Below are 12,386 nucleotides of genomic sequence, written 5' to 3'. Positions count from 1 at the left end.
GTTTACGAAGTCACTGATACACACACAATATTTCGGCATTGATTCATCGTTGTTGGCAAGATTTTCAGCTTTGATAAGTTAAAATGTATTATATGTTAATGAAAGCATGTGCTTTGTGTCAATTTATAATATGTTTATTCTTTCTGGTAAGCTTGCATCATTGTTATGCGGCCTGTAATACTAGAGTATGGCTTACTCTGGTTTTACAGACGGTCCCAAGCCCGTGAAAATGCAGAAGGCTACGATTTAAAAGGTTTTGTTTCTCTTTATAAAATGCTATTTAAGTGTCTGACAGGAAACAGTCAGTGAGATTGAGATAGCTGGTGAAATGGAGAGCCCATGGGATGGAGAGCCGGTGATACAGAGATGGAGAGCCGGTGGGGCTAGCATGTTCGTGAGAGAGAGGAAGAGAGTCCTGCGAATCTGCATGTGAAAAAAACCACACACAATATTTTTTAAAATGTATATTAACGAAATATATATATGTATATATATGTATATATATAAATTTTAGAACTGCGAGTTTTATTTCTAGAATAATACCCTTGAGATTTAAAATGTTTTTTAAATTTCTAATTAATTTTTTCTGCATGAGTAAAATATTGTTATTATGTATATGCTTGAAAAGAGTAGTGACTATTATTATTAATCTTTAAATTACCTACTGAAAAAGTAAAATTATTATTTTTTACAATATTATTATATTTTAATTCTTTGAAAGAGTAAATAATAAGCTTTTGCAATAGTGATTATTTTTTCTGCACAATCTTTTTGAAAGAGTAGAATTAATAAACTTAAAATAAAAAAAAAACTGAAATGTAATTAGGGTAAAAAAACAAATACACTGGTATACATTTTTTTATTTACAACAATTCCTCATTGCACACACACACACACACCGGTCATTTACAGAGGAATCAATATTTGAACGGTTTATACATGTTTAGTTGTCGTAGTAGAATGGATTGACATAGGGCCCGCAGCTTCAGTAACTGTCTATTACAATATGCACAGTTGAAACCTTTATAAAATTTATCACATTTTTCAATTTGGCTTCCATACATCTTGATAAATCTGATGAAGGAAAGGCAGTTTCATTATTTACGCAAATCAATTATTTTGGCGGTGCACAGGTCGCTCACAATATGTTTCTGTTGGCCTCCGAGGACATAGACTACGTCGTATTCAGGGTCGTTGATGTCCGACAGCACCATTTTCACTAGGTCATAGTCTACATCACCATCATTCTACGATATCGAGTGCACTTCATAGGTCAGTCTTCGAATATCTCTTGTGATTGTCTGTATAGATCAGACCACTTGCACGGTGGTTTAAAAATGTATTCGTAAGATTTGGTTTCGTCACCACCGATGACGGACGTCACGGAAACTTGCTTCACTACGAGACCCTCTTGGGACGTAAGAATCTGGACGTTGCACAGAAACTAGTTCATTCTTAGTACTCTCAGTTACACACACATACAGCGAGGATGGAGTGGCAAGGCTACGGTGCTGACTCTGCAAGGCTGGCGCTGCGAGACTGGAGTGCTGACTGCAAGGCTGCGAGGCTGGCCTTGACGGGCCCGGGCGCCTAGATGCTCGTGACGGTGGTGGTACGGTGCTCAGGAGCTTATAGCTTTTCGGTGCTTTCTGCACCACGACCTAATGTGTGGTGTGTCGGGTACAGAAGACATACCTCTGTCACACTCCGTGCAAGGCAGGCAGTCTTTAATGTTCTCATCCTGCTGTAGGTACACTGGCAGGGATTTGTAAACGTATCTAATTTATTGCGGTGCGTAAACGAGCAGAAACTCTTTCGGCAGGTATGCTAACTCCATCTCCTTGTCCAGAGCTGCTAGAGTGCGGACATTCCCGTACGCAACGATCGCTGATATGATCTTCTCCCCTCTCGCACAAAAAGCAAACATTGACTCCTTGGTAGATGACTGGTGCGGGCGAGGAACTGCAGGTAACTGAAGGCGCCTGGGTCGTCGGGTAGGTATTTATAACCTAAAATGAAGGAAAAGGAAGTAGGGGGAACAGATAATTGGGTAGGAATATCTGAACGTTTCGGAGAAGGAGGGGTGACAATTTCTTGGAGAGTAAAAGGGATGGGGGTTTATTGCGAGAAAAAATAATAATTTTTAGAGAATGGTCGGAGGGGGTAATTGGTGGAGGGGGGAAAATTCCAAGTAAAAATTATTTTTTGTAAAAGGAGGAGGGGGAGGGGGTAGTTCATATATGTAATGGTAGTAATGGTGGGAGTCAGTCTGCTTGCAGCCGCCGTGTGGGAAGGATCCATCGTCATTTTTAAACGAATGAACTTGCCGGGTTCGAACCGAGGACTGCATGATGTAAGTGCATTTTAAAATAATATTTTATTAAAATTAAATTGATTAATTTATTTTATATATGTTAACATTTTTCCTATTTTCTAGGATAAAAATATGGATTTTCAAGATGGCGGAAAGTTCTAGAAAACAAAATGGTGAATCCATGGTGGCAGAAGCCAAGATGGCAGATCCATGATGGACGATGGGGTCAAGTTCAAGATCAAAGGTCAAGGTCATCCAAGATGGATGTCGTGATGTTACAATCCAAAATGGTGGTCAGCACCAAGCACCACAGCTTGTAGCCTGTCCTCAGAGCTCCTTTTATATACTACTACTTGGTAACTCTAAATGGCATAGGATCTATCTTTTGACCTTTATCTGAAATCAAGGCTCGTGGTCTATGACATTTGTAGAGGCCCAAGTAAAATAAAATAATTATTGTAATTACTATACATAGTCTTATATTGGGTATAAGCTAAGAATTGTTTTTAGGTTGGGCAAATGTAAGAAAGCTGAGTTAATTATGTCCAAACATTTTTTCATGAATCATCAGGTTCTAGCGAGAAAATGTGAATTTCTGAGCCTTTTTCTATAGCAAAATGACGTTGGACAGTTTCGTTTTACTTTGATTTTACGCTAGGTAAGTAGAAAGTATAAAAAGAAGAGTAGGCGAGAGACTCAGTACTTGCCAGAGATGTGTATCATCTAACTTCGGCAACGAGCAAATTAATGTGTTCTCATATTGTAAATACATTAAAATACGAAAATCGGACTCAAAATTAAATGTAGAATTTGTTTTTAAAATAATGTCAAGCATATTAAATATACGCCAATTGTTTTTCACTATATTTCTTTATGCGAATCACACGTAGTTTCCGCACTTACCGCTAGAATTCGTTGTCGGAGCAGTTAAGTTAACTATAGAATCATTCCATTTGCAGAGTGATATTTAAAAATATACAATGAAATGTCTTCGATAACAGCGAAAAAGACTTGAAAAAATACAGAACACCGGCATTGGACCTAATTTTCAACAAGTATTTTTTATTAAAATACCGTCCATTTCGTTAAAATTAATTAAAAACACAATACTATAAAGTTTCCCTTTGGGTTTTGTGAGAATTAGTTCCCGCCATCCGCCACAGATGGCAGCACAGTGGTTACACATTTTCGTTTCATACGACTTCCGTCGCATTCACGAAATTATTCCTATAAAGAGCTAAGATATTACACATAAACACAATTGTGGGTGTATTGTATAAGATGATCTTGAACTGTTACTACATTTGCCTGTAATACGCACAAGCTTGCTCCTCCTAGGCTTGGGTAGCAGGTTGCGAGCGGGCTTGCATTTCTTAGCTGCGAGTCGGGACTGCTTCAGCAGCCTGCTTGGAATCACAGGGGTCTGGTGGTTGGACGAGTTGCTGGTGGTCTTGGGTGCAAGCTGCCGAGAGTCCTCTATTTCTGACACTTCAGCCAAATGTTTCAAATCGTACCAGTCAGAATTCATCGTTGGCAAGTTGTCAAGTGCTCCAGTCCTGTATGCTTTGGACGATGATACCTGTTAAGCAATACAAGTGTCGTAAACAAGCTATTTAACATGTTATTGAGGAAATCTTTAAATGTAATCATATGTATTACTACGCAGAAATAATTTACATAATATTGCAGTGGATGGCACATCTACTACGCTATACATGAAAGGCTTTAAAAAAATATATATATTGTTGGGTTCATTAGTCCAATGAAAAACAAGAAAATTAAAGTTATAAAAAACTAAGATGTAATTTCTTTCTCAAAAAAGCCTAGAGTTTTGCGGCCAAAATTTTTCTGATAAATTCTTTACTATATTATGATATTGTTAATCAATCAGCTGGCCAGACAAGTCCTACTAACATTATAAACGCGAAAGTTTGTAAGTATGGATGTTTGTTACTCTTTCGCGTAAAAACTACTGAATGGATTTCAATGAAACTTTACAATAATATAGCTTATACATCAGAATAACACATAGGCTACATATTAATATGAAATTCCATCCTTAAGGAGTGAAAAAGTGAAAATTTCATTTTATAACAGAAAAAATCATAGGTCATAGACATACAAATAGTGAGTGAGTGTCATTCCTCTATGTTTACCACACGATCATACACATAGTAAGGTCTTGCAAATTCATATTTTTTTCCTTGGTGAGACCAGCCCGCTTAGTGGAGCTCGCAGCGACTAGCAAAATAAAGGTGCTAATAACAGTTTGGTTCTTAACTTCGTCAATAGATAGAGTTGCCTTGAATTTTAAACGCACCTTCGTCCGATGCGTTTGTCATGTCTTTAATTTTCGTTTGTTTGTGCCGTATGCGTTCCTATACCATTTATCCGATTGCGATTAAATTTTGGTGAGTTGTTATGTGGATGCCCGTGAAGGTTTCTGAGACGGTATAACTATTTTGCAATAGTTGGAGCACGAATCGTTTCAAAAAAATGTGTTTATTTGATATTATATAGCAGCACTTCGTCTGTTTTTGTTGTCTAAGTGCGCACGCATGAGACAATTTATTTAAATATAAAAGAGAGACAGAGATATAGTTATATATATACACAGAGTGAGAATGAGAGAGACAGAGAGATAAGTTGAGATAGAGCGAGGTATAGAGAATGAAATGGGTTAGATAAAGATATATATAGATGTATAGCGCTATATAGAGATTTATATATAGAAGAGATAGAGATAGTGGGAGGTATATACGTATATATGTAGATATAAACAGATAAATAGAGATAGAGAGATACATATATATGTAAATAGAGATAAATATATATTTAGAGATAAATTTAAATTTTTCCCTAGCCTAAATTGTTCTAAGTGTGTAGGGGAGGGTCCAGGTTAGGGGAGGACCTAAGTGTGTCTCAGGCCGAAGCCTATACACTCTACCATGCGGGTTTTTAACCATGCAAGACAAGGGCGCGTGCATCGTGTGCTATTCGGGTTTACTGGCCAGCCATGGCTGCAATTGGCGCCATGACTGACGCCCCATTGGTCGCCTAGCTTAAAAGCTAGCTAATGTGACACAGGTAAAACCTGCATAGACACAGGGAAAACCCTGGGCCGGGACATGCGGGGATCAATTAACATGCATTAAGCAAACAGGTAACTACTGGACAAGAGGGAAGAAGGGTAGAGGTAAGAAGAGTTGGAGGGTCTGAAAAATCAACCATGCTGGAGTTGGGTGCTTGGGCCTTGCGGCCCGCATTTAAATGTTGGGTACTCCTGGATTATTATTAGCCAGGGGCGCATGCGCCCCCAGGGGCGGGCGACTTCACTCGTCAGCCCAGCCCAGCTGCCCAGGCAGCCACAGTTAAGACAGAAGTGGGCAGTAAACCGGCTCGAACTGCGGGCGCACGGAGCGAAAGGCAGCCTGACATTGCACCATCTTCATCTTCCTTCTTCCAGTCAACAGCCAACGTCCTTTCAAGCTAGGGTGGGGGTAAGTCGTTCAGGCGAATGAAGTATCTTGCGAGTCGGACCCTCTTGTCCTCCAAAATCCCGGGACGGTTGAAGGTCGCGCCGCCCAGGCTACCACTGACTCCAACAGGGCCCCAACTTGAAGGCGCCGCCATCTCTTCCTTCAGAGTTCCGATGCTTTTCAGTTCCGTTGCGCGCGCGGCAGTCCACAGCTCCGCAAGTTCCAGCCCGCAGTTCGTCTATACTTCGCATCCAGGGCACATCGAGCTCCCCTGCGGTGCCTTCGCCGACGGAACTGCTTTCTCCTACGCGCCGAGCTGCATTCAGGCTACCTTTCACCCCGATAGCCGTGATAACGACTCCACAGGCCGGCCATTGGTCCGCGGACTGCTATTGGTTATTCAGTCACTCCAGCGAGATTGCAACTATCGGGCTGGGATCCCGTATCCGCCACCCGCGGGACGCGGTCGGTAGCAGTTGGCACTGCTAGGCCGCCTCCCGTACGCCCACAAATCCACCGCGCACTGCCAGCCTTCGGTTACCCAATAGGGCGCAGGGAACTCCCAGCCAACAGCCCGCGAGAGAGATGTAGTACGGTGCAGTTAGACCTAAACCTCAACATCCAAAAAAAAAGTTTCCCTCCAACGCCAAATTGTTCTATCCATTCCCCTTAGTATATAATAAAAAGTTACACTAATTTGAGCGTCGGGTTACGGCGGGAGGGGGGAGGGAAGAGGGTGAAATGGTAGTTTTTCGCAGTTTTTCGCAAATATCTCGAACAATATTTGGTTTAGCGAAAAAAGTATTCTATACAAAAATAATCTACATTAAATTACGAACCAAAATAGTTATATTCATACTCACGCTAAAGTGAACGGTTCTGGAGATATGGAAGGGGTAAAAGTGCCCATTTTTTTTAAATTTTCAGTTTTGTTGGAAAAACATGAAATTATCACTGTGTAAACTGAAATAAATCAACAATATCAGAATTAATTACATGTATTCAAGTAATGTGGATGTATATTACATCCCTAAATAGCAAAAAAATCTCAAAAAGTACAAAAAATCATATTGAAAAACAAAGTAGTCATGTTAAATGCAATCTTAAATTAATGTAAAACATGAATCAGGATTCAGTCCTCTCCAAATACTTCACCCTCCTCTTCTTCATCCTCGTCAATGATGAGCGTGTCTCTGTTAACACATCCCAGGCCTGAGCAGTTGCCGCACATGGTCGAACAATTCAAACCACTCTTCCTGCACTCACAGTTAAGAACACATTCGTCTTTGCATGCGCACACGATGAGGGAAAGTAGTTCTTGTGGAGCAGCGGGACTTGCTGTTGCATGAGGTCTCAGGTGTTCTCCGATCTTCTTCCACCCCCACTCAAGCGGATTATTCCTCTCATTGAGCCACTGCTGCACTTGGTGGTAAACTCTGAATGAATGCTGCCTGGAAGCTGCTGAAGTGGGGGGAAGTGCAGCCAACTTGAACAACGAATGTACAGGCTGTTTTGCAATTGCCTGTAAGTAACACTGGTAGCGAAGAGAATCTAGATCTTCAGTGTTCTTTGCTCCAAATGGCAAAAAGGAAATGCTTCCCAGTATCAGCCACTGCACTCGGCTCAGCTTTGGGATCGCTGAAGACAAGAAGCTTCGTGCGAAGAGCCTTGTTGGCCTGAACTTTCCTAAATGCTGCAATTTTCCCCTTCTTGTAGATAGCTGAGACAGTGTCACATCCTGTGAAAGCGTATACTGCGAAGAGAACATATTTCATCTCCCCAATTCCTCGCTGTATGTTAGAAATGGAGTACGCTTTTTCCTGTTGATTGCCTTTCTTCGCTACCACCATTTTCAATTTGTTATCGGGGGGTGCGTGGACAGTCAATAAGACTAATAAGTCTGTGTCGTCGCCAAATACGGAAGCTCCAAGTCCTTTCTCTGCTTCATCAATCGCTGTAATAACTATCATTAAGTCAGCATCACCCGGTGCTTGATGTACTGTGCAACCAGCTCTTTGCAAGTGCACCGTGAGGAGAAAAATTAGTCCCATTTTGTTCTTAGCATTAGATAGAAATTCCCTTTCACCGAGATTTACGTGAATTGAGTTTTCTACTTTCACTTCAACATGAGTGGTTGTCCATGATATGCGCAAGTGTTCTTCATCTTTTGTGTTTCCTTTCTCATATCCATCAAAAACAACAGTACCTTGTCCATAATGAGTAATAATATAACTGGCGTATTTCTCACAAATCTGCCTGTAGGTAGCTGGGCATCGCCAGACCGCGCGACGAAGGAGGTGGCCCCTATCAATGATGTAGGGAACTTCCTCTGAATCTAAGGATATCGAAGATTCATTTTCTTCTGACATCAAAACTGACATCATCGAAGATTTTTTCCCTTACTCATTAGACCAGATTCGTCGAAGAGAGATGGAGGATAAGCACATAAGTCAAATTTGAATATTTCTGCCAGTCTCTCATCACTCCTTACTTTGCACACCATCCGATGTAAAAGAGTATTAGGGTTAACACATACAGTGTCGTTGTTAATTGTTAATGAATTAGTGATAGAGGCTAGAGACTTCACAGCTTTCTCTTCAAGTGTATCTCACTGAATGTTTTCCCTCGATCTCTTTCAAGGCAATTACTCCAATTTCAAATTCTTTATCACAGTTCACGTTTTGATCTGCTACAACACCTGTTGATAAAGAAGATAGTTCAAGGGTTTTTGAAAATGGGTTGTGTTCCTCAAGCCAAGAAATGAAAGTATGCAAGTCTTTAGAATTTCTTTTCTGCCTTGCCTCTCGTAGCTCTATGTGCTGCTCTGAAGAGAGACTGCGCACTCCCGCAAATTCTTCCATTGCTTCGACTATCCGAGAACAGGTTGGCATGGAGTTAATCCAAGTTGCAATAGTTGTCGCTGTGATTCCTCTGCCTCTGGTCAAGCCACCAATGGTACTCAAGGATCGCATCAAAACCTGTTCAATGGTCATGTCACTCCACACTCCAGACCAAAACTTCTCAGTGCGTCGGATGGTAAAATAACCATGGTTAACGAACAAATCGTTTTTTTCAGAGTTCATTAAGGTGTGAAGTTCCAGTGAGTTTTGTAGCATAGTTGATGTGACCAGATGCATGGACAATAGGGAGCATTTGGTGGACACAGTAAAGGTGGTGGAGGAAGTCCCCGCTCCTCTCTGCTCTAATAAACATTCGAACTAGCTCAACCATTTCTATGAACTGAATCCACAGTTTTTGTGTTCGGCCTGATTCTTTCGATTGTTGAAGTTGCTTTTCCAAACTTTACACAAAGTTCTTCACTGCAGCTGACTGTGTAATATCTTCAGCCGTTGCATTACCATGCTTAAAATATGAATATATGATATTCAGCTCATCTTTACCAACACTAATGCAAGCTTCATTTGTCTTCAAATCTTCATAAAGCCTTTTCCATTCATCATTTGTTGAACACTGTTTTTGGCATAGACTGTACTGTACAACTCTTCCAAACCACTTACTGCCATGATGAATCCAATCGCTGACAAAAACGACATTAACAGGTGGAAACCACCAACCTTGAACCAAACTTTCTGTGTAATAACACACCCGTCCCAAGTTGGACAGGGGATAAAAATGATCTTGGACGGACAACGCTTATTATACTGTGACATATTGTAGTAGTTTTCCTGTCAATAATTTGCTTCATACTTTTAATTTTCTCGGGTGTTTGTCTTTTAGAAGTAGGCTGGATTATTTCAGATATCAGGACCTTGAGCACTTCAGGTACCAGTTCAGCTCCTCCAGTAGCAATTTCACCAATTGTTGGAAACAGCGAACAGTCGTAACTTTTGGACTTGATCTCACGGCGAATAATAGCAGCCGCAGTTTTGATTACTCTTAGTTCCTCTTGAGCTTCGTTTTCCAAGTTTCGATTTTTGTACCAGTTGTCTGATAAAATATTAGAAGTTGATCCAGAAAACAAATAACATTTTTTTTTTTCCTGGTAATACTACAAAATGCAAACTGTTACAGTAGCGCTGTATAAGTTTTCTTTTCAAATGTATGTCAGTGTATGGCTCAGTTACTGGATTCAGTTGAAGGAACATAGTTTGTAATTCTTGAAAAGCATACTGACATTCATCATTTTCCTCAAAGTAATCACACAACTTGTCGGAAGCATGTTATCTGTTAGCATCAGCGCTTGACCCACCTTTGGTTGTTGCTGCTCCTTTTTCGGGCTGTGATGATCCTGGTTTCTGGAATCTCTGGTAGCAGTACCAGTGGTATCTCCTATCAGAACTGACGAGGTCTATGACCTGAGATAGCCTCACACTTACTTCATCTCCCCACTTGTCATGTCTGTTATTTGCTTCAGTTCGAATGCTTTCAATAACTTCAAGTTTTTGTACTAAACTCCACTTTTCCTGGGCTGGATTCCTACACTTAGATACATCCACACACTTTCGGCCACAAAGAAAACATAATTTTTTAAAATCAAAAGACTGACGGGGTATTTTTGCTGGAGGAGCCGCTTAATTTGTATGTGGCTTTGGACGTAATATATAAGTTTGCCGACACTTGCCGTGCACTTGGAGTGAGGAATCATGTATGAACGTTTCTTTCACTCCATCCTTACGAATTTCACTACACTGTATTATTTTGTCCACCGCCTTTCTGGTCAGAGGAATGAGTTTACCATCCTTGTCCCTACAAGGTTTCAACACACACTCTGCCATAATTTACACACTATCAAATGACTATTACATATAAATATATAGTAGTTTAATATTTCACACATTTATATAAACACGAACCATGAAACAATAACTTAGAAGTTCACGAAGAATCATATTCACATACGCTTTCAACGGGTCTTCCACTGCGACTGAGGGAAAATGGCATAATGACGCCGGTTGTACTCGCGAGTTTGGGAAGAGAAAGGGAGGGTGGGAAGGCGATAAGGGAGATGCCAGGCGGTTGGCCAGCCCTTCCCCCTCCTCCAACGGTGTAATGGCCTTGTACTGGCGACCGTGTGTGTATTGAACCGATCCTTACAATGGAAACTTTTGAGTTACTTCAGTTTACATAGTGATATTTAATGTTTCCAACAAATCTGAAAAATTTTTAAAAGTGGGCACTTTTACCCCCTCCATATCTCGGGAACCGTTCACTTTAATGTGATTATGTATAGAATAGTTTCTGTTTGTAATTTAATGTAGATTATTTTTGTACATAATAATGTTTGCGCTAAAATGCATAGTTTTAGAGATATTTGCGAAAAACGGCTAAAAACTACCATTTCACCCTCTTCCCACCCCCTCCCTCCCTAACCCGACGCTCAAATTAGTGCAACTTTTTATTAGATACTAAGGGGAATGAATAGAACGATTTGGCGTTGGAGGGAAACTTTTTTTTTGGATGTTGGGGTTTGCCCGTTTTTTGGGCTATTTGCACCGTACTAATGCGCGCCCCCCGAGAGACGACCGCCGACTTAGAGATATGGATGGATGATTTGTATATGTGTTACTACTTTAAACATATTACAAAACAAAACTGAATGAGGCATTGCAATGCATGCTGAGCATTAGCTAGATGATGGAATAATTTCAATATTAGTAATCTCTTATTTTTCAGCTTTTCTATAGTGCTTTATAAAGTCTAGATTACATACAGACCACCAATTTTTCGATTTATACAGGTAAATAACTATACACTGGCAGAACAACGTCTGTCGGGATCTGAAAGTGATATAAATTATTTTGCACACTTGACATTCAAATTAAGAATACAATTACTAACTACATCTTATTTCGAAAAAGGTCCCCTTCACCCTGTTTTCAGACTGGGCAATGCCGGGTACTGCAGCTAGTAGCCTAGTATATAATAGTTCCTCCGAGGACAGGCTTCCACAGGAGGACTGGGGGGTTGTCGCCGCCATTTTGGAATGTGACGACACGGTGGCCATCTTGGATGACCTTGACCTTGACCTCAGAAGCCATCTTGTATCCTCCATCTAAAATTCGCCGTCTTTGATCCGCCATTTTGAATTATAGAACTTTCCGCCATCTTGAATTATGATGTAACCGCTGCAGTTACCATTACGACCGCCATCTTGTTTTTTCTGTTACACTGGAGACCACCATCTTGTTTTTTCTGTTACACTGGAGACCGCCATCTTGGATACCTACATCTTTGTTTCTGCTGTTGGTTCCTAGTGAGCACCAGCATTGCTCTGTCTCAGGCTCGTAAGGTTGATGTTCAATTACCTGCAAATGTTATTGTGGTCCTTATCGACATATTAAATGTAATTTTTATACAAATACATTGGAACCACTATGATTCGAAATATGACAGCTCGAACCTCTAGGTAGGAATACATATGCCTTTGACCACACGGCCATCGAGACATTTACCAGACAGAATTAAATAAGGTATATAAAATATAAAACACACATTAGGACTGTAAATTTTTATTTGAAGGAATAATAGCATCACCTTCTAGAGAAAGTTGTCGCCATCTTTATTTTTAATACTTGCTACCCAAAGTGTTAATTAACACACATTACAAGCTACAGAGGACTTCCGACATCTTG

The 12,386-nt window shown here is 40.5% G+C and overlaps 1 protein-coding gene across 2 annotated transcripts in view; it reads right to left on the bottom strand.

Moving 5' to 3' along the window:
* LOC134527120 (uncharacterized) overlaps positions 1-12,386 on the bottom strand; it is a 169,147-nt gene that overhangs the window by 134,737 nt on the left and 22,024 nt on the right. For both annotated transcript variants that reach the window (XM_063359489.1, XM_063359490.1), the window contains exon 5: positions 3,636-3,893. In XM_063359489.1, the coding sequence (XP_063215559.1) occupies positions 3,636-3,893 (258 nt within the window). The remainder of the gene's footprint in view (positions 1-3,635; positions 3,894-12,386) is intronic.

The sequence above is a fragment of the Bacillus rossius genome, chromosome 1 (genome assembly GCF_032445375.1).
Source record: "Bacillus rossius redtenbacheri isolate Brsri chromosome 1, Brsri_v3, whole genome shotgun sequence".
Taxonomy (NCBI): Eukaryota; Metazoa; Arthropoda; class Insecta; order Phasmatodea; family Bacillidae; genus Bacillus; species Bacillus rossius.
This window is presented reverse-complemented; position numbering and strand designations above follow the sequence as displayed.